The sequence below is a fragment of the Mangifera indica genome, chromosome 3, assembly GCF_011075055.1.
Source record: "Mangifera indica cultivar Alphonso chromosome 3, CATAS_Mindica_2.1, whole genome shotgun sequence".
Taxonomy (NCBI): domain Eukaryota; kingdom Viridiplantae; phylum Streptophyta; class Magnoliopsida; order Sapindales; family Anacardiaceae; genus Mangifera; species Mangifera indica.
In genome coordinates this window covers 1,716,953-1,738,339 of record NC_058139.1, presented here as the reverse complement: position 1 = coordinate 1,738,339, position 21,387 = coordinate 1,716,953, and the positions used below count along the sequence as shown (strand labels likewise).

General features: G+C 34.9%; 5 protein-coding genes across 6 annotated transcripts; 1 reads left to right on the top strand and 4 right to left on the bottom strand.

Annotated features, from left to right (window-relative positions):
* Window positions 1–1,742: 1,742 nt before the first annotated feature.
* On the bottom strand, window positions 1,743–4,436 carry LOC123210359 (activating signal cointegrator 1-like). Its single transcript, XM_044628654.1, has 4 exons — window positions 4,218–4,436; window positions 2,971–3,693; window positions 2,778–2,876; window positions 1,743–2,279 (listed from the first exon to the last, which is right to left on the bottom strand). The coding sequence occupies exons 1-4, from the start codon at window positions 4,365–4,367 to the stop codon at window positions 2,010–2,012; spliced, it is 1,242 nt and encodes a 413-aa protein (XP_044484589.1). The 5' UTR covers window positions 4,368–4,436; the 3' UTR covers window positions 1,743–2,009.
* Window positions 4,437–5,159: 723 nt separating this feature from the next.
* LOC123210155 (pentatricopeptide repeat-containing protein At1g74600, chloroplastic) lies at window positions 5,160–8,540 on the bottom strand. The gene is made up of 2 exons (XM_044628378.1): window positions 8,410–8,540; window positions 5,160–8,219 (listed from the first exon to the last, which is right to left on the bottom strand). Exon 2 carries the CDS (start codon window positions 8,194–8,196, stop codon window positions 5,518–5,520), a length of 2,679 nt encoding a protein of 892 aa, XP_044484313.1. The 5' UTR covers window positions 8,197–8,219; window positions 8,410–8,540; the 3' UTR covers window positions 5,160–5,517.
* On the top strand, window positions 8,178–9,018 carry LOC123210157 (glutathione S-transferase U9-like). The gene is made up of 2 exons (XM_044628380.1): window positions 8,178–8,667; window positions 8,740–9,018. The coding sequence occupies exons 1-2, from the start codon at window positions 8,188–8,190 to the stop codon at window positions 9,016–9,018; spliced, it is 759 nt and encodes a 252-aa protein (XP_044484315.1). The 5' UTR covers window positions 8,178–8,187.
* Window positions 9,019–9,952: 934 nt separating this feature from the next.
* Window positions 9,953–12,683, bottom strand: LOC123210156 (60S ribosomal protein L34). Its single transcript, XM_044628379.1, has 4 exons — window positions 12,486–12,683; window positions 12,174–12,253; window positions 10,290–10,399; window positions 9,953–10,176 (listed from the first exon to the last, which is right to left on the bottom strand). The coding sequence occupies exons 1-4, from the start codon at window positions 12,562–12,564 to the stop codon at window positions 10,083–10,085; spliced, it is 363 nt and encodes a 120-aa protein (XP_044484314.1). The 5' UTR covers window positions 12,565–12,683; the 3' UTR covers window positions 9,953–10,082.
* Window positions 12,684–13,537: 854 nt separating this feature from the next.
* LOC123212232 (serine/threonine-protein kinase BSK7-like) lies at window positions 13,538–20,848 on the bottom strand. Of its 2 annotated transcripts, none has more exons than XM_044631316.1 (11): window positions 20,573–20,848; window positions 19,847–20,080; window positions 19,538–19,758; window positions 18,426–18,561; window positions 17,715–17,848; window positions 17,534–17,639; window positions 16,385–16,470; window positions 15,707–15,895; window positions 15,162–15,314; window positions 14,825–14,938; window positions 13,538–14,304 (listed from the first exon to the last, which is right to left on the bottom strand). In XM_044631316.1, exons 2-11 carry the CDS (start codon window positions 19,926–19,928, stop codon window positions 14,059–14,061), a joined length of 1,467 nt encoding a protein of 488 aa, XP_044487251.1. In that variant the 5' UTR covers window positions 19,929–20,080; window positions 20,573–20,848; the 3' UTR covers window positions 13,538–14,058. The 2 variants fall into 2 exon arrangements, with proteins under 2 accessions (XP_044487251.1, XP_044487252.1); XM_044631317.1 differs by lacking the exon at window positions 20,573–20,848 and adding an exon at window positions 20,343–20,498.
* Between the last annotated feature and the right edge of the window lie 539 nt (window positions 20,849–21,387).

Here is a 21,387-nt window from a genome sequence, read left to right as displayed (position 1 = left end):
GTAAAATTCGAAAAAACTGAATTAAAATTCGAATTCTAAAAGTTGAAAAACCCTAGAATGACAACAATCGAAAAATCCTTCAGAAATCTGAAAAATACTAGTCGATATCTTGTAAAACAGTGAAATTTGAAAAAACGAAACTGAAATTCAAATTCTAAAAGTTGAAAAACCCTATAATGGCAACAAACAGAAAATCCTTCGGAAATCTGAAAAATACGAGTCGATATCTCGTCAAACGGTGAAATTCGAAAAAACTGAACTAAAATTCGAATTCTAAAAGTTAAAAAACCCTAGAATGGCAACAATCGAAAAATCCTTCAGAAGTCTGAAAAATACGAGTCGATATTTCGTAAAACGGTGAAATCCGAAAAAACGAAACTGAAATTCGAATTCTAAAAGTTGAAAAACCCTAGAATGGCAACAAACAAAAAATCCTTCAGAAATCTGAAAAATATGAGTCGATATCTCGTAAAACGATGAAATCCGAAAAAACGGAACTGAAATTCGAATTGTAAAAGTTGAAAAACCCTAGAATGATAACAAACAGAAAATCCTTCAGAAATCTGAAAAATACGAATCGATATATCGTAAAACGGTGAAATTCGAATTCTAAAAGTTGAAAAATGAAAATGCCTTTACAATGTAAAATATCCAAAAACCCCTCATATTTATCTAAAATTATTTAACCCCCATAATGAGTGAGGGGAGTTATATAAATGAAGGGAAGGGTAATTTTGACATTTTAGAAAAAGTTTGAAATAAATAAATAAATATCAAAATGCCTTTATAATATAAAATATCCAAAAACCTCTCATATTTATCTAAAATTACATTAAAACCCCATAGTAAGTGGGGGAGTTATATAAATATGAGGAGAAGGGTAGTTTTGGTATTAAAAAAAAGTCATAGGCATTATTTTTTGGAACAGTAATTTTGGGTATTTTGGCTTGAAAATAGTGATTTTGGCTATTTTTGCTTAATGGGAGGGCATTTTGGCCATTTTTTAAAATTTCCCATAAATAAATAGCCTTGGGTAGTCCAACAGACACATACTTTATTTGTTTATACCAATGCACGTCTAGGAAGCAGGCTTAGTCTTTTCATATGCCAAGCCAATCGATACGCATTACAGTTATATCACCCATTCTCCAGCTTTTCACGAATTCGGCTAAAGATCTTTGATTTTTCTTCACTTTTTCATTTTCTGTCATTGTTTTTGTTTTGATTAAATTCGGTTCAAATATATGCAGTTTGAAAATCAACTTTTTATCTAGATATAAAAGGGTGTTACTTTCTTTCTTTATCTGGATAATATTACTAGAGCTTTAATGTCCGTATCGTCTCGAATGTTGTAAAACAATTCATTTAATAAGTTTTCAAAATTCGTATATATTTCACTATGTATATATCTTTGATTGATTCTCAAACAAGAGCTCACAGCCTTGAGAAATCCTTCATAATGAACTTCTCCGCCAATAACCAGGGATCTTTCATTCCCACCTTTGTATGTCCCTTGTGTCGTTATCTCCTAAATTATAAATTCAAACCTAAACCAACTCTACTAGAAACCACTCCTAGAGTAATCTAAATTTGATTAATAAAACAATTGAGTCCTTATTTATAAAATATTCATTGACGCATAAAACTTATAATTTCTAGTCCTAGGAGCTGTAAAACCAACTTTGTATAGTGCTTATAAACAGCCCAGTTCGGAAGATTTCCAAGAAGAATTCTCGCATAAATATTGTCAAAAGAATTTTAAAGCTTTATTTGTCTCGACAGGTACATGTTTGTAGCAAACAGGAATCTGTGAACGCCTGTACTATATCTGATATCCTCAATTAAAGAAAAGACACTAATACAAAGTTTTCCATTTCCTTACTGTAAAACTGTTGACTGCAACATATAGAAAGAAGAAAATATGAAAAAGGAAGCATCAGAATTTCAAGTTAGCTAACCAGAACTTTTACCCATCATCTTTTCATAATCACATATGGAGTTCAAGCCTTCTATGAGGCATTATCAATCATAAAATGCTTCAACTCATTGTTATCATGCTGCACCCTCCCAGTTATCTCCAAGTGTAAGCCGTTGGGAAGACGTCGATTTGTTTGTTTCCCCTTATCAGGTTTCTTACTAAGGCCTGGATCTATAAAGACTGGTTGTACTGTAAGAGTTGGATTTGGTTTAATTCGATTCACTTCTCTTTCATCTGGTGGCCGCAGCAGTATGCTGTTTTCCAATTCCAGCACAGAAACTTCATCTTTATTAATCAAGACCTGCAAATATTTATAGCTTTTATTAGAAGAGAAGACACATCTATGAATAAGAAATAATGCAACTGCAAACACATATAGATTTAAAAACAAAACAAAACAAGCAACTATAGGATTTGGTGCTACCACCCATAATAGAGCAATGAAAAAGAATAAAAAGGTACATTATGAGCATATGTTGCAATATTATCAAGCAATGAAAAAGAATAAAAAGTTCCGATTTTTATTCACCACGTTATAGATTAGGGCAAAATTTCTGTCCATGCAGGAAAAAGTTTTCCAACAGCCTGGCAGATTTATGGAGGGGAAAATGTCTTGAACAAAGCATATCAAGTAGTACAAATATGATAATAATTCTAAGCAACAAGGGCAAAAAATGTAATAACACAGGTGACAAAAGTTTTTCAGCTTGCAAATGTGCGGTGCAGTCAAAATGTTTTTGCACAATGGCAATGCAAATTATAGGCCAAATTTTGGCCATTCAGAAAAAAAAATTGATACCTTGCGACCAACCAAATCAAAAGTCACAACTACTTTATTTCGATTGGCCTGTTCAGCTTCCTCAATCTCCTCCTGTTTCTTCTTTAAAAGTTCCTTTTCCTGGCAGAAAAAAATCAACACAAGTTAATTTAAGCACATGCACAGAGAAAGAATAAACCAGTATGCCTGGAACGATTAGCAAGCATCTAGATACCTCCTTAGAAAGCCAGCTATTTCCCTCAATCTCATAGTAGTCACTTTGGTCATCAATAACCGTTGTACGAGCTGCAGAGTTTCGGTCATATTCAACAAGCCGTTTAGCAAAAGCCTCAGCTGCTGCTTCAGCATCTGACAGTGGGGGAGCAAAACTTTCTTCCAGACCAGCATATGTACTTCCTTCCTTTAGCACAAGGGCACCACAAAACTGGCAAGGTCCCTCCCCCTCTTGTTCACAAACTATCTTGCCACATGACAAACAATTGCTGACCAATCTGTGCTGACGTGCTTGACAAGAGCATGGCTTTCCCTGTTGGAATACAATTGACCCTTTAGCAGCCTCAGCAAGAGAAATAACTTTTCCAGCTTTCTTCTTTTTGTTGTTAGTTTGGTTCCCTTTATTCACAGTTCTTGACTCACTGCTCTCAGTTGAGACCCGGTTCTCAGAATAACTGGGCATAGCACTTTTTTTAGGTTCAACTTGATAACTTGAGGCCATGACTGTTTTAGGTTGAGCCTGATAACTGGGGCCTGTAACCTCTTTAGAAGTTTTAGATGATTTCTTGGATCCACTAACAGATCCTTCATCTGAGCGTGGCTTAACATAGGCGTGCAAATTTGAACTTGGAACACCAGCAGTGCTGCTGCCAAGCTCTGAGTGACCTCTGCGTCGAAGATACTCCTCAATCACACTTTTGCCCACTTCTTGACCAATAATATTCTGCAGAGAGAGAAATGAAAGCCTAGATATATAATAACATCCAAAACATTCCACAATCAAATTGATTTGATAATTCCCCAATAATTCAATTCAAACTGATTTGTGTATCTTCCCTTGTAAACTTCTAATACAAATGCATTCTCACTTCAGCTTCTACATTCCCTAAACCCTAAACCCAAACATTCACAAGCTACAGAATAATTTGCAATTTTTTATTCATGTGGTCTCCGACTGTGTGTGGCTTCACCTACCTGATAAAATGGCACCCCAATCCCAATGATATAAATCAAGGATCAAATTATCATACTCAGATTAATTTATAAATATGAGACTCTTTCATAAGATGGCCAGTCGATGCCAAATCCCCAGAACCAAGCAATCAAACTTAATCCCAACAATACTAATAGCTTATAAAGTAAAACCGAAAGCGAAAGAAAACCCCATTAACTTAAAACCTGCCAAGAAAATTCCCGAATTAAGAATCAAAAGAGTAAAAATAAAGAGGAAAAGAAAGAGATAATTACGTCGAGGTACTCCTTGGCATCGAGTGGTTGAGCGAATTCACAATATGAGACTAAACCCGAAATTATCTCCCGGTCCAAATCCAATCCAGTCTTTACTCTCTTGCATAAATCCACCAGTGCTTCCTCTAACCATTGTCCCGCTGTCTCCATTTTTTCACTCAGTGTGCCCGTGAATGCAGCGAGTCATATCAATCTCTCTCTCTCTCTCTCTCTCTCTCTATATATATATATATATAAGCCTGTGTATAAAGAAAACAAATAAAATAATAATTATTATAAAATTATATTATTTTCGTAAAGAAAAAAAAAAAGAATATTTAAAAATTGAATTAAAAAATTGGCCCCTCTACATCTTTTATCTCTTCTCTATTCATACTCAATTTTAAATGGTTACTACCTCATTTTATTGAATACTATTAATTAATTCTCGAAATTTTGCAAAATGTATAATGAAACGCATATAAAGCAACCTGAATCAGTTGTTCCGATTGAAGTTCTAAACGGTCCAATGACTAAAGCTTTTATATCTTCACCAGAAACCACCACCATTGCCTCCGGATTCTAGTCAAACATGTGGAACTAGTCTGTTTAATCTGGCCCTGCCAGAAAAAAATTTAATTGGCATGTAATGTTTTGGCTTCAGGTAAAAAGAACAAACGAATTTTGTTGTAGGTTGATTTTTATATAGAAAGAGTTCAATGTCCATGCTGTTATTGCTCTGGAACTAGAAATATGAAATATCCCAATTCCCGCCCGCCCTATAACTCAGGTTAACATGCTCAAGTAAGCATATTGACTTCATTTGTCCAGCAAAGGAAAAAAAGGCAAAAAGAATCCGGTGAGATTATCGATTTGCTTACATATATGATAATCAGGGTGAAAGACTGAAAGTCGAGTGTCACTGGCACTTTAACTAAGTGAGAAGTTATGCAGAGGACAATCTAAGATAGGCTCCATGCCCTTATAATATGAACTTGTTCCCAAATAATCTTATAGGTCAAAAATTCACATCGGAATCCAAATTTATACATGAAGAATCAATAAACTAAAGTAAAGAAAAACTGGGGATTAATAACCTGCAGGACTGCGAAGGTGCTAAGTTCATAAAATATTTCGTTGCACAAATTTGAATTCTCTCCTACCTGCATGGGATCTTGATCAGTCTGTTAGTAGTTCCATCAGATTCAATGTGAAAATGAACCCCAACCAGTTTGTAGAACATTGACTGGTTTGCATAAATGAGCAAACTCCAACTAGTTTGTAGGCTTCCAAGATTTACCCTTCAGTTCTCAGATTCATTTCACGTAAGACTCCAACCAGGTTCCTTTTCAACTCCAGTTCCCCTCATCTGGCTCCTGACTTTTAGGACGTCTTCCCATTGGCCAACTTCTGCACAGATATTTGACAAGGAAACATAAGCTCCAGCATCACATGGATCCAACTTCATAACATTCTCAGCTGCTAGCCTTCCAAGTTCAATATCTCCATGCACTTTACAAGCAGCAAGCAATGTTCCCCATACCAAAGCATCAGGTTCTATGGGCATGTTTTTTATGAACTTCTCAGCCTCTTTTAATCTCCCAGAGCGACCAAGAAGATCAACCATACAAGCATAGTGATGGTTATTAGGCTTGATTCCATAGTCTTTGGCCATTGAATTAAAATGGAAATATCCTTCCTCAACCAAACCATTATGGCTACAAGAGGATAAAACCCCAACAAAGGTCACTGAATCAGGTCTGATTCCTTTATTTTTCATAAACTCAAAGATTCTCAAAGCCTCTGCCCCTTTTCCATTTTGAGCATAGCTTGTTATCAAAGCTGTCCAAGCGATTAGGTCAGGTTCATCAATCTGTTGGAATGCTTTACAGCAATCTTCAACACTTCCAGATTTTGAATACATTGTAACAAGCGAACTTCCAACAGAAATTTCAGAGTCTAAACCCAATTTCATGATGTAGCCATGCAGTTGAGTCCCAAGGCCTGATTTGTATGAGAAAGAAATAGCTCTTAGAACAGATGAAAGCATGAAGGAGTCAACTGCTAAATCAGACGTCAGCATTTCATAGAACAAGAAGACTGCATCTTCAATTAAGCCATTTTCGGCATATCCTGAAATTAATGAAGCACATGAAACCTTATCTTTTAGAGGTAGAATGTCAAGTACCCTCCTAGCTGATTTTAGTGCACTGCACTTTGAGTACATGCTTACAAGTGCACCACCGATAAGTGTTTTGTCAATTCCAGCACGAAGAACATACCCATGAATTTCCTTACCCATTTTCAGATAAGGAAGAGAAAAGCAAGCTTTAAGGATTGCAGAGAGAGTAATTTGATCGGGCATAATTTCTTCAACTAGCATTTCCCTGAATAATTGAAAAGCTAATTGTACAAAGCCATGTTCTGAACATCCAACAATCATTGAGGCCCATAAAGCATTGTCTCTGATAGGAATTAGCTCAAACACTTTATAAGAGTCCTCCAAATTGCCACACTTAGAGTACATTGTCAAAAGAGAACAACCAACAGAAAGATCATTAATCAATGCAGCTTTAAGAGCACAGCAGTGGATTTGTTTCCCCAAATCTAAAGAGTCTATAACACTTAAAACACTAGAAATACAAAACTCATCAGGTTTCAGACCTTCCCATAACATTCTTTGTAGCAATTCAATTGCCTTTTGAGAGCTCTGATTCAGAGCAAAAGAAGATATCATAACAGTCCATATACTTGGACTCACTCTATCTTCCATCTCTGCAAAAACCTTCTCAGATAAACCAGTACACCCTATTTTTGAGTACATATTGATTAGTGCAGCAATTACCACTGGATCCATATAGAACCCAGTTTTTAGAATCCATGAATGTATCTCTTCTCCCTCTTTCAACATACATGGTTTTGCGCAGGCGGTAATGACACTTGTAACTGTATAGATGTTAATTTCCACGCTTGTTTTCCTCATTTCTTTAAAAAATTTGAGGGCAAGGAAAGAATCTCCCTTCTGCACAAAGCCAGAAATGATAGCAGTCCAAGAAACCACATTTCGGATTGGCATCCGCCAGAATTCTTTCTTAGCATCATCTGGATCTCCACATTTAGCATACAAGTCAACAACAGCAGTCCCCAGAAAAACATCGTTTGCACCACACTTGATCAACTTCCCTTGAATTTCTTTCCCAATCTCAAGTTCCCTTAGCATAGCACAAGCCGACAAAACACTTGAAAATGTATAACTATTTGGAACCAGAGACCTATGACCCATTTGGCGAAACAGATCCAATGCAATCCAGTAATCTCCATTCCTCACAGCCCCAGATATAATAGAATTCCAAACAACCACATTCTCACATGAAACATCACCAAATACCCTCAAAGCATCCTCAAAAGTAAAATTCTTCGCAAACAAATCTATCATTCCAGCCCGAACATAGCCACTTGTATAGAACCCATTTTTAATTGCTAAGGAATAAACTTGCATGCCAAACGAAGTAGCTTGCAATGCGGAACAAGCAGAAAGAACACTGCCATAGGTGATCTCATCAGGTTCAAATCCCAATGAAAGCATCCTACAAAAGAACCTCCGAGAATCCTCCAATAAAGAAACATTGTTGTAACCAGAAATCATAATATTCCAAGAAATAACGTTTAATTTAGGAGTTGTATCGAACAACTTGAGTGCCTTAACCATAGAAGATGATTTACAGTAACAATCAAGCAAAAAATTGAAATGAAAAACATTGGTCTGCAGTAAACCTGATCTAAGCAAATGGGCATGTATAATTTTAGCGTCTCTGATGGTGTAGCGTTTTGTTTTAGCGAGATGACTGAAGAAACGAAATGGGTCAAAAGCGGTGACATCTGGTTCACGTTGACTAGTGATTACTGATGGGCTGTTGTCGATAACAGCGAGAGAAGATTTTAGCTTTCCAAAGGAAAGAGAGACTTTGTTTAGTCTGTTTTTACAGATGAGATGATTCATTTAATTTGGTACGCGCGGGAAGCCTGCAACGAATTGGCCGGATCACATAGTAAGATTTGGTCGGCTTTATATCATATAAGTTCAAAAAAATTAAAAAATAATAATAATAACCTAATATGCATGAAGTTCTATCCAACTCAATTTAACCCTTTGTCATGCGAAAGAGGCACGTTGTTCTCTAGGCTATTCTTCATTGATAAGAGTTATACATACCCCTTGGATCCTTTTCCCAGTAACTGGGCATTTAGGTCCACTTGCTCTCTTCTTAGTTGTCTAGTACACAAGCTTTCCACCTACATTTCAATTTTCAAACATTTTATAATTCAGCCTCACAATGGAAAACCCTTAGCCGAGTCTAGTATAATCCTGGAATACATTGACCAGACCTGGAATCATGCCCCTCGATTCCCGCCAGAAGATTCCTACAAAAGAGCTCAAATTCAATTCTGGGCTGGTTTTATCCAGCAACAGGTAAAACCACTTGTTATCTAATTTCATTATCAGTGTAACTTGGAAAGCACTAACTGTTTTTAATGCATGCAGTTGTTTGAGCTTCTTGGTAGACAGCTCAGTACAGATGGGGAAGCACAAGAAAAGACAAGTGAAGAAGCCTTTGAGAAAATTAACTTGTTGGAAAAAGGAATGAAAGAATATTTTTCTGATGTGGTTCCAGATGTTGATGAACAGAATTTTGAATTTTTAGACATTTTGGTGTGTTCGGTGTTCTGTGTTCAAAATGTTTGTGAAGAAGTCCATGGTGTAAAAGTATTGGATCCGAAGAGAAACCCCTTTCTGCTTTCAAGGGTTGGCTTGAAAGGTTGAACCAGCATCCTCTAGTTTTTGAGATTCACCATCCTTATGACAGGCTCCTGAATTTTCTTCAGGTTTTCAGAAAAACTGCTCTCAAGTCTTCTGCTTAATTAGCTTTCAAAAAAAATGCTGTGTTGACTCCCTCTTTTCCATCGGTGTGGTTTTGTAATAAGGCCTATGCATGGCATATTGACTTGGTGTAATTGTTTTCGGCTGCAGTAAATCTGAAATGTTTTATAGATAGACTCGGACGCATTCCAAATCAATTTTTGTGAATAAATGCCACTTTTTCTTTAGTCAAAGAGGGAAGAGTAAAGAGCATTGTTGCAGATGCTGCAAACGAAGTTTCTTAGCTCAAGCAGCGGCTCCAATAACTTTTTGCAACCTTCAATCTTTAGTTAAAGAGTTCAACCAAGAGTTCAACTGTGCATTCACACTGAATGGGCCCCTAACGAAGACCAACTTGAGCTTGGCTTAACACCGAATGATGAGCTGTTTTTACAGGGCAGTCCCAATGGAAAACCTTTAGCCGAGTCCTATGTCATCCTAGAATATAATTACCAAACCTAAAATCGTACTCCTCCCTCCTTCCAGAGGATCCCTAACCCGACGAAAGAGCTCAAATTCGCGACTGGGTTAGCTTCAGGTAAGAGCTCGTCAGCTATATTGATGGCAAGAATTTAGTATTTCTTGACGCTCTGATGAGTACAATAATAGGCTCCTACAAAGCTAATGAAGTGCTTGGTGTCAAAGTTTTGGATCCAGTGAAGTATCATCCATTGATGTTCTCATGGGTACAAAACTTGTACGAGCTGCCAGTATGGAAAGAGGTTATCCCTCCTCATAACAAGCTTGTCTCTTGATGATCTCGGACCTCATCCTTCTGGTTAATTAATTTTTATGAAATGCCATATGTTTTTCCTCTATGTTTCTCCAGCAAAAGGGATGTCGGCCAACCAAAAACAATTGCTCATTCAAGTTAAAAAAAACACCTTAAAATACGATTGTACATAATTCGTATCAGCCAAAATTTCATAAAGAAATTAAAGTTTGGTAATGGAAGTTGCTATCTCGTTTTAACTTCTTGATGCCAGCTTTTCTTTTGCCTTTTGAATCTTCAAAACCTTCTTCACAATCTTTTGCTCTTCCACCAAAAAGGCTCGGATAATTCTGCAGAAACCATTATAATAGTAAAAAATTTGCATCAATAATCCACTACAATCCAATATAAAGAAAATATTGGATTAAAGAATATGCGGCAGAAGTAGAAGATTGAAACAAACCTCTCCCTGACGGCAGTTCCTGATAAGACACCACCATAGGGACGGTTAACAGTCCTCCTAGTCCGAGATAGTCTAGACCTTTTATATTCAGCAGGTCTCAAGTGAGGAATCTGAAGAAATGGCAACATTCAAAAACAATCAGTTCATAGGGCTCTAGTACAGGTGGAAAATTATAAAACAATCAGACCCTATGATGTTAGCCAGCTTCACAACCAATCTCAGTTATAATGAGAGCAATATAACCTATCCATATGTGTATAAACTCAGAATAATAGGTGTATTACTATGTAAAAAATTCAGAAGTATACACCATTACAATAATAGAAAACATCGTAATAGAAATAATTTTTTTTAACAAAATGCAAAAATATATGAAGTTTTCAATCCTCATGTATGTGGGGAAGATAAAACCAACCTCATAAAGAAGAGAAGAAAAACAGAGTACAACAATGATAAGCCTTTTATTTTAACCGATCATAGGACTATAAACAGAGACAAGCATGGACACAACTTATCATTGGAAAATCATATATTGCCATAACATTAAATTAAGAGCATAAACAGAGATGAATAGAAATTTAAGATTTATTCTTTTATGAATATAGTGTTCCCATTTTCAACATTTATAATTACAAAAGATGGTTGGAAAATAAAAAAATAAATAGCATGTTTAGCCTGCTTACAAAAGCACAAAAAGCAAAAAGGTGTTCAGAAAATTCTCTGAAAACGTAAAGAAAGAAAATTACGAAATTTATACTTACAAAACCTATTCAAATAACAACTTATTCATTTATCTCCAAGAGCTTGTCTCAAATATGTTACTAGTTCCCAGTTTTTGGTGTTAAAAGTTTTCATTTAAAATGAAAATCCTATTTTAGGAGATAGAAGGAAAAATATTAAAAAAGGGAGAATGTATGAATTTTATATTGAAATTTCATTTTTTTTGTATGAAACACTGTGTCATATTCTTTCTCCTTTACTCTTTTTCCCTGTTTTCTCATTTGCAGATCGGTTAAAATCTTAAACGTGCATTAATTTTAGAAATTTCAATGTAAGCAAAAAAAGAAAATGGCAAATTAATGTAAATGAATAGCCCTTAGGGTATGTTCATTTGTCTTTTTTCACATTTCATTGTTCTAGCACTGAAATTCATAAGGACCGAATTTTGTTAAACATTTCTGTAAATTTGTATCCAAAACAAGAAAAAAGTTTAAATGTTCATGTGAAATCAAGACTTTTAACATAAAATTGTAAACACAACCAAACAATTGAAATATTTGAGATAACCAAGCCAAATGCCTTTTCATTTCACATTTTTAAAAACCATTTTCAAAAATACATTCTCAGATTTCAATCATTTCCAATATTAGACAACAAAACATAAAATAGCACACCTTTAATTCATATAATGTAAATCATTGATTTTGGCAAACACATTAGACCAAATACATAAATAATCAGAACATTAACTCACTAGATCAGTTTGTTCTTAACCAGAAGATAATTAAGTTTAAAACAACCAATTTCACTCTAAAGTCACATTAAGTCAGCCCAATGGCCATTAATCCCTTCTATGAGATTCTAAGCTTAAATAAATAAGCCACTAATATAATCTTAGCTCTAAAGTCTAATCCCACCACCAAGAAGCCTCAAAACAAAATAACCCGCACATTTCAGTTTTCGATGTTTTACATGCAACTAGTCATTCATAATTCTAATCGTAATAAAATTTTATGAAAAAATAAGTAGCATCCAACACAAATATGGGCGACCCAAACCACATTCCAAGGAAGCAGGCTTGGGTTGTTCAAACAATTGTTAACCACATCAAGCAACAAAAAAAAAAAAATCAAATTAGTGCTAATGCAAATTCTTAAAACATACCCCTTGGATCCTTTTCCCAGTAACAGGGCATTTAGGTCCACTTGCTCTCTTCTTAGTGGTCTGGTACACAAGCTTCCCACCTAAATTTCAAACAATTTACAATTCAGGGAATAAGCAAATACCCAAATTATTACTCCATGAGGTTGAAACAACCCACATTAACTCGTGCGTGATAAACAACAAGAGATCTGAAGATAAAAAACCATAACACGCATCCAACTCTTAAAACCCTAAAAGCGTTTACGTCATTGTATAATACAAATGTACGTATTCTTCTATATACCAAAAAGCAGATAGTATAGAAAAATATACCAGGGGTTTTGACAACCCGGTGCTGGTTGGACTTGGTGGCGTAACTGTGACGCTTCCGATAAGTGAGACGCTGGACCATCTTCTTTCTCTTGTCAAAAAAATGTAGGACAGAACGAGAGGGTTTTGTGTTTTGTTGGAAAGGTGAATCTCAGAACCCTAGATTCGACGGCCGCGCACTCGTGTATTTAAGGGTTTAGATCACTGACATCCTTGAACCGGACTTGGGCTTTGTTGTGAACCGGTTAGGGCTGAAACACTTAAAACGAAAATCGCCCAGCAATGTTTATTATGACGCTGGGCTGGATAACTGAGGCTGAAAAACTTCACTACTGAACTTATTGGGCCTCGTTGCTTGAAGCCGACTTTAATTTTATTTTTACCCGTTATAATTAAATGTTTTTTGTAATTGAAAAAGAAAATTCTATAAATCTGATTACCGAAAATAACCCTACAAGCTTAATTAGAATAACTTTTTCTAGTTTGAGACTAAATTGGGTTTTCCTAATATTTTTTTCTAATATCGTAATTTCAACTTATTTTTCCTCTTTTATATTTAAATTCACTCAGTTATATTATGTATATACATTTTTAATACACAATTTAGATATATAAATAATATATTATTATATAATTAAATAATTTTAAATTAAAGATAAAATAACACTTACTTACTTGATGATATATTATTTATGTATAAAAAATATATATATATAATATTACTTATATTTTTATTCAAGGGATTTGTTCTAAATCAATTCCAAACAAGAGTCAACTTGAGGTCAAAATAATCTATTCAAAATAAAGTCCGGCTTATTTGATTAATAAACAGTATTACTAGAGAAAAAAAATATCGAAGAAAGAACAAAATCAAACCAACAAGAGCCAATTTGAATTCGACTCAATTCTAAAACAATAACTCAAGATTGAACATGACTCACTCGGCTCGATCTCAAACTAAGACCACCCAACTCTATCTTACATCATTTAATTCGAGTCCCGTAGTGAGCCTGAACCAACTTGAATTGTGTCCAGCCCGTCATTAAATAGCTTCATGCAATACAAATTAATGATTTATTGATGAGGAAATAATAAATAGCATACAAAAACAGACAATTTCAACAAATGATGAACAGTATCATGTACATAACTTACAGCCACAACACCACAACTTTAGAAGAAACTCAAAACCCTCTACAAACATATCCAAATCTATTCCAATAGCAAGTGTCTTAAATTATTCCCCAATATGCTTGCATTCAAAATCGTCTGTCAAATTAAAAAAAGGGCAGATTTTGATAAATAAACACCAATGTCCCAATTATCTCAACAAACTAACCAAAACCAACCCATCAATAATTTTGCAAAAGAATATGCTTCAAAAGATTACCAGCCAACCATTCAAGTAAATCAGGACCATATCGGCTTGTTTGACTCCATTGTCTGCTTTGTGGATCCAGAAATCTTTTGGTCATTGTCTTGAAACTGAGAAGTGAGAACCATGGAAATGCCATCTGGTAGTCTTCAAGAAACAGCGCAATTCAGAGATTTATTTCGACTTCATTACTTTTTATTTTCAAGCATTTGTATTCCTTCTATTTTCATGGATAGAACCCTCTCTAAGAGCTGTTTGTGCCTCATTTTCCCTTCCCAAAGCAAAAAGAGCAGCAGCTTGTAAGTATGCTGCGATATGCCAAACAGGAGATATTGCTTGGGTTTGTAATGCATCACTGAGGGCTTCCTGTGGCATGTCACTCATCAGATAAGACAGACTACGACGTGCGAAAACTGTGGCGGATACCATTGTTCCAACATCAATGAACTGCACATATAACAAACTGTCAGCTCAATGTTGATTTTGCTGTACATAAAACATGCCTCTTGAGTGGACCCAAGAAACATGCAAATAACCACTGAACAGAACTGGTTCCTTTACAGGACACTGATCTTTTCCCTTCAATTCTATTTTAATATGAGGGGAAAAACAAAAAATAAAACAAAGGTAACAGTACTGCCAACATCATAACACCTACCATCTCTATTTAACCTTTTAACTAAGAAATACATGTATAATGAAATTCTCCAATCCAGTAAGTGATATAAGAAAAGAAAGGAAGATAATCAACAATGATAAAAAAATAGAAGCAAATGAAAAGCATTTCATCAACATGTGAAAATTATGTTTGAAACGGTTACTTCCATCAGTCCTTGCTGTGTATGTGATTTGACCTCAAGTAGGCAACAAAATATCAGGTTGATTTTCACTGTTACTGATCAGACATTTATTCTAACCATAATCAATTTATAAAGAATGTAAAGAAAAGAACAGAAAACAATTTAACCTGTGCATAGCATTCAATGGCGGCTCTGAAATCTCTGTGCTTAAAAGCAACATCACCCTTTTTCTTTGAATTTAATGTTTCCTGCATTTGGTTGGTCCACATCTGGAAAGAAAGCTGAAAAGGAATACAACCATAAGCAGAAAGCAAAGGTAAAAACAGGTTCATTTGATACCAGAGAAATAAATATTAGGCTTAGAGTTTAAAAACATATTTATATAATGACCATTATTAAAATACTGAACTACAAAAGGTTTTTTGATAGCTAACTGTGGGAACCAGTACCGAAGCCATTATGATGCAGCATCATATTTTTGGATTTCATATATCAAAAACAAACCTCTGAAGCAGCACCCTCGTCATCTTTGTATCCAAGCTTTTCCAAGATTTCATGAATGGCAGTCAAATCCATTCTTAAGCAAGCTTCACCCAGTGGTGATAGTGGTAAAGCTGCAGCACCATGTTGTATACCCATCAGGATGTGAGAAGGAACCTGCAAAATGATCATTCCAGTAAATGGACAAGTATCATTCGACTTTTAAGACTCAACAGAGCCAATGAACCATGCAAAAAGAGAGCAAATAATTAGTTATTTGGGGTGCATTATTATATACTGGGGCCCAGAAAACTCAGAACATTAATAAACTGTTTTATGTCCTTTCAAGAACTAGTTTACACAAACTCCACAAGCAGATGGCAAACCACATAAGATTATGACAGTAGAGTCAATCATCAGCTTTCCATTAGCTTCCCATAATAATGGTTATACTTCATCAACTTAATGGTTCTGATAGCATTAAAAAAAAAAACTTACAATGATGATGCAATGTAGTGTCATGGAATACATACATTGACATAAAAAATTATAAAAATAAAAAAACCCACCTCAGTATCCTTCTGAAGAGGAACCAAAGCAGCAACTAATGACCTTGGATTTGGCCGTTCTCGGGGCTCATACTGTAAACATCTTGAGGCCAAACGCACTAATTCAGTTCCTTCATCATGAGAAAATTGGCCTTCCAAACAAGAATCTGTCAGTGTCTGAATGTTCCTGTCCCGTATTAGGTCCAATGCCTGAAGGAAACAATGCAGATGGATGTTATATGTGCAATTTTACAGCCCTTCATGCTTGTGAGAATATCCAAGCAACAAAAATATTCATAGAACTCATATTTGTGGACATTCAAGTTTATCGGGCAGGACTCCAATCAGCAAGGCCTGTCACAGATAAATAACTCTTGAACTTCTTGTTAAAATTACATTCAAATCAAATCAATAGCTATAGTGATTTGGATTAGTCAGTACTCCACTGACTCTTGACAAGGATCCCAAAAAATTATCTGTGTATACCATGGCAGTCCAAATTTCCACAAGGGCATCAAAATAGAACTAAAAACAAAAGTAAAATACATTTGTGATGCCCAAATATTATACATGCAAAACAATTAAAAAGTGCCAAATAAACAGTGATTGACAGTTGATAGCCAATGAGAATACATGCAAGGGAAAAATTAGAGAGATGCATTATACTGTAACTAATGGTCTTAGCAGGAAAGAACTTACGTGACTAGGAGGAATATGTTTTCCACTGAGAAGGTCAAGCAAAAGGGTGCCAAAACTGTACATCACACTTTCTGGAGTTACTCTTCCTACAGAAAGAATGAGATATAGGGATTATATAAGACACAAGAAAATCAATGGGAAAGGATCACAACAATAACAAAGATATGAGATTAGACATGCACACAGCATCCATGAAATTACGGACAGGCATCCATGAAATTACAGACGTTAAAACTATCATAAAAGTTGAGGAAGTAAGACAGTTAAAAATCTATTATGTAGAACTTTATTCATAAGCCAAGATGTCAAAATGTCAGTGAATGCCAATACCTTTTGACAAACTTTTTCCTTTTCCTTTCTTAATACTCAAATATCTCAACTTTTCCAATATTCATCAGGTTCGAACTTAGGGGCTACTTTAAAACCCTACAACCTTGACAACCAGGAAATTTATGGTACAAGTATATACCAAGTGCGTGCCCCAAGGGATATGAACATTTGATCTCTTAGATGGAACTAAGCTCTTAAACCTAAGAAAAACCACTTCCATGATAGAATTGCAGATCAGAATTTCAAGTCAAACAGGAAGTCATGAGAAATGAAATTTCCACATCTTAATTAGATCATTGTATCGAGCAATATATATAATATAGGATGTCCTTAAATGAGCATACAGAATTAGAAAAGGAAAGAGATTCATATTTGCAAAAATTAGCAAAGCAACTATTATGATGACAATCATATATAGTAGACAGAAAACAATCATTATATCAGCATCAAGGCTGAAAAATAAGTGTAAGAGCCTCTAGGAGAAGCAAAGAGAGAGAGTGAGAGAGAGACAATTATTGTTGGCTTTGTTAAAAACTGACAAAAATCCAACTTCAATATGATAGAAACAAATTTTTATTTTTATTCTGATATGTAACACAACCAACTCACAGAATATGGCTACAAGGTCATATAATTTTTTACGAAATAATTATAAAAAGAGGGGCAGTAGAGTGGCACAGGAAGGCAAAATATTTTAACAAACTATTTAGATTAGCAGATCTAGGACCTAATATTCAACAGCCAGAACAAGAGATATACCAAAATTTCAAAATAGATGATGAATGAACAAAATATATGTGTGGGTACTTTCACACTTACCCGTTCGCAGGTACTCAGGGGGAGTAAACGCCAAGTTTGTACTATAACTTCTTCCATCTCTACTGTTCTTCATCAGACCAAAGCATGAGAGTCTAGGGTTGCCATCCTGATTGATAAAACAAAATATGCTAAATCCTAACTTAGAAAATAATGATAAAGGTGATGAAAGTAACATACTTACATCATCGAAAACAATCCTATAAGCATTTAGGTCATGATATAGGGCACGCCCTTTGTTGGTACAATATTCTAGAGCTTGAGCAAGATGTAAAGCCACCCTTAGACGCATAGCCCATTGCATAGGTTGTGTTTCCCCTTTGAAAAAATAAGTGTCAGCAGTGAAGTCCAATAATGTAATATGTGATTACTTAACCAAGCAAACTGAAAATTATAAATGAATACAAATGGCATTTAATGTTGTGCCCAATCAGATCTCACAATACAATCTGAATTAAGGGAATGTCATGCACTGACATTTACAAACAAAAACAGCAATAAAAATATAGCAGAAAATTTATCTGATCATCAAAAGTCCAACCATTGCACCAAAATACAGAATGTAATGGAATGAATTGTTCCCTGATGTAAAGAGGTGTTCAAAAATGAAAGTACCATAGAATCTTTCAAAGTAATAAACCGCTAAAATAAGGCTCTCCAAAAATCACAATAATGATTATAGAGTGAAGAAAGGTTATATGAAGAGTCACTTCTAAATCTTTATATGCAACTGAAATTAATGTTGTCAGGACAAGCAAAAGAATATTAGTGGTAATTGCATCAGAAAATGCAACTACATTAACAGAGCCATGATTACAGTCAGAGTCAGGTCATACATAAGATTGAGTGCCTTAAAACTAAATTGTTCATAGAAGGAGACAAAAACCAAACTTACAATGAAATAAGTGCTTTGCTAGTGTATCATTAGGCATATATTCGGTAACAAGTAATCTTTCATCACCCTCACAGCAGCAACCAAGTAAATTTGCCAACCTATGGTTTCGAAGCTGACCAACAGCTTTTGCTTCTTCCTAAAATAACATGAAGTCAAAAGTTAAAAGGGTAAAAGACTTAAGCAACGACAAGAATACTACGTTAGCAACTATTTATACCATAAAATTCTAGTAAAGCATGAAGAGAACTTATTTCAATGACTATGTTAATTCTGCAAATCCATATAATTTTTTCAATATTAACAATACTGATACAACAAATAAGAGTTCTTCTTGAACTACTAAAATTTATCAAGTCCATTAAAAAATATAAAACTGGCAAGACTTTCTGCAGCAACACTGTGGAGTTGGGAATAAATCTAGTTCATTTGTGTTAAAAACTTTAGACATGCTCTAAACAAAATGAACAGGGTAAACCACAGTGAAGCAACATAATGAATTACAGAGTACATCAAATTTTCCTAAGACATGATGAAGGTAGCTAGGTGTGGATACGAACCTAGTCGAACCCGAACACTCCTAGGCTAGAGTTTGGCTCGAAGGAAAATTAGGACAGCTTGGGTTTAGCTCAAGTCTGTCGAGTCAAAGTTAAAAGTAGCTTGAATTCAACTCAATCCCTCAATTTGAAGTTTGAAACTTTGCTTGAGTTTATGACCTAGTTTCATGGCTCAAGTTTGCAAGTTTTTGACAAAATAATATTATTTTATCCCATAATAGGCAAAAAGTCGCCATTTGGATAATTGTTTGACATGACTCAAATTGAGTCACGAACCAAATTTGAATCAAATCAAGCTATCATCCAACTTGTGAATTGAACCGAACTCCCTTTAGATCAAGTTCAATTTGGTTTAAAAAACGAACCGACTCTTCCAGCTCGAGCTCAACTCGAGTTTGACCTAAACAAATTCGAACTGAGTCGTGTCGGCTTTCAAGACCGAACCAGGTCGATTCAAGTCTAGCCCTATATGAAGCGAATGTGGACTGAGCTGGCCTAGATAATGAGAAATTATGAAGTTTTAACATCAAAATGCTGTATATAGGAAAATATATTTACCAAAAACTGTCGAGCATCAGGCCATGCGGACCTATTAAACCGTTTAACAGCAATCCGCCTATGATTTTCCAACTTGCCCTTGTAAACCACATTTGGAGCTTTTTCTCCATGCTCAGAAACTATATTTTCTACAGCAAATCCAGATGTGGCCATCTTAAGCGTCTCAACAGAGTACTCACAAAACACTGGCACATTATCAACTTCATCCGTCTCCTCATTTTCTGCAAACCACCAAAAAACTCAAAACTAACAATCAGTCCCCATGTAGCAGAAACAAAGAAACCGAACCCAAATCCCAAATTCTCTTACCATCATTGTGACCTTCAGGCACTGCTCCGCCAACCTCTGGACACCAACAGCACACTGAGAGCTTTGAACTCTCGCAGCCCATCACAACACCAACACTTCAACTGCCAACACCCAACAACCTTCACAAACTTCAAATAAGAAGCTTGTTCTCAAGTTCTACACTCTTGACACGACAATTGAAAATGCATTTACAAACCCAGTTTCCAAATGCCATTTAAAGCAACCCCAGTTGACCTGTGAAATAAGAATCGACTCAAATATTCATTGTGGAGCTACACAAAGCTAAGAAAAAAGTAAAAATCGTTAGAATCTCGCATTCCACGTCATTTGTTCCTCCATAAAGCTAAAACCCAGAATCAACTAAACATAATTAAATCAATACGGGAACTATATCGGTTTATTCAGCTGAATTTCCATCTCATTTAATAAAATCGCCAAAAAATATAAAAAAAAAAAAAAAACACACACACACAGAACAAAAGATTCAAAACAATACTTTCATTTAGTTTCCTCAACTTTCTCAGCAACCAAACACTGACATGACAACTTTTAGTCAACTCAGTCAGTGGTCAACAAGCATTTATCTCTTTCCCACAAGAACTTCAATTAATTATTTTAGTATGATCAAACTAATTTCGGCTCCAGAAGGAAAATTTTAAAAAAAAAAAAAAGCAAGCAAACCAAGAGACAGTATATGCAGAGAATAAGCAGAAAAAATTTCAGAACCTGAAATGAACAGCAGCGATTCCTAGCTGTCGATTCGGTCAAAGAAGTGAAAAAAAAAAAAGTGAGAATTCTATTATAGTTATTTTTTTCTCGTTTTTCGTTCTGTGATGTGTGGTTTTGCTTTGCTAGTTTTGGACCGATGGAATTGTTTCACAAAAATGAAAATTTCTTCCGTTCCTTTATTGAGAAGAAAGAGAGCTGTGAGATTTGGAAAATTTTTTCCAATTAATATATAAATAAATTATAATTTGTTCTTATTATATTGATAGATCATAGATAGATATATGTAGGTATATATAATATATAATATAAATAGACATAAGAGATTTCCCCATCTTTATAGTAGTATGTGCATGTGTGTCTGCGTCTTTCATTTTCTCTTATATTTTCCCCACCGACATTTCTCCTCCCCCATTGTCAATCATCATCCGTTTATTTTAAATTTTAATTTTAGTTTTCTTTCAAATGGAATAAATATAAATTAACTGTTTGACGTGTGAGATTTGGGACAAGGGATGGACGGTGTCTGATCAGTTTAGACTTTGATTTTTAGTTTGAACGAATCACGTTAGGGTTAAATTTGAGTTAAAAATTAAATTTATTTTTATAAATAATTTGATTTGGGTATTGAAGTCTCAATTCGATAGGTATATAATTCAAAGGTTAAATTATTTTTTATCTGAATTAATTTATATCAAATTCATATATTGATTCGAATAAGTCAATTTTAAATTGAATTTCTAATCTGGTGGCTTAACTTAAAATATTCATTAGTTGAATTCATATATCATTTAAAATAGGCGTAAACTTAAATT

Bases quoted from the DNA above. Each gene is read 5' to 3' on its own strand.
- LOC123210359 (XM_044628654.1), bottom strand. From the start codon at position 4,367: ATGGAGACAGCGGGACAATGGTTAGAGGAAGCACTGGTGGATTTATGC. The intron at 2,877-2,970 runs GTATCTAGATGC...TTTTTCTGCCAG, and splicing joins ATAGCTGGCTTTCTAAGGAG to GAAAAGGAACTTTTAAAGAA. The intron at 2,280-2,777 runs GTATCAATTTTT...AAATATTTGCAG, and splicing joins TTGATTTGGTTGGTCGCAAG to GTCTTGATTAATAAAGATGA.
- LOC123210157 (XM_044628380.1), top strand. From the start codon at position 8,188: ATGATTCATTTAATTTGGTACGCGCGGGAAGCCTGCAACGAATTGGCC. The intron at 8,668-8,739 runs GTAAAACCACTT...TAATGCATGCAG, and splicing joins CTGGTTTTATCCAGCAACAG to TTGTTTGAGCTTCTTGGTAG.
- LOC123210155 (XM_044628378.1), bottom strand. From the start codon at position 8,196: ATGAATCATCTCATCTGTAAAAACAGACTAAACAAAGTCTCTCTTTCC.
- LOC123210156 (XM_044628379.1), bottom strand. From the start codon at position 12,564: ATGGTCCAGCGTCTCACTTATCGGAAGCGTCACAGTTACGCCACCAAG. The intron at 10,400-12,173 runs GTATGTTTTAAG...CCATTTCTTCAG, and splicing joins CTGGGAAAAGGATCCAAGGG to ATTCCTCACTTGAGACCTGC. The intron at 10,177-10,289 runs GTTTGTTTCAAT...TGGTTTCTGCAG, and splicing joins GGAACTGCCGTCAGGGAGAG to AATTATCCGAGCCTTTTTGG.
- LOC123212232 (XM_044631316.1), bottom strand. From the start codon at position 19,928: ATGGGCTGCGAGAGTTCAAAGCTCTCAGTGTGCTGTTGGTGTCCAGAG. The intron at 18,562-19,537 runs GTAAATATATTT...ATGTTATTTTAG, and splicing joins CTGATGCTCGACAGTTTTTG to GAAGAAGCAAAAGCTGTTGG. The intron at 14,939-15,161 runs GTTTGTTTTTGA...ATTCCTTTTCAG, and splicing joins ACGAGGGTGCTGCTTCAGAG to CTTTCTTTCCAGATGTGGAC.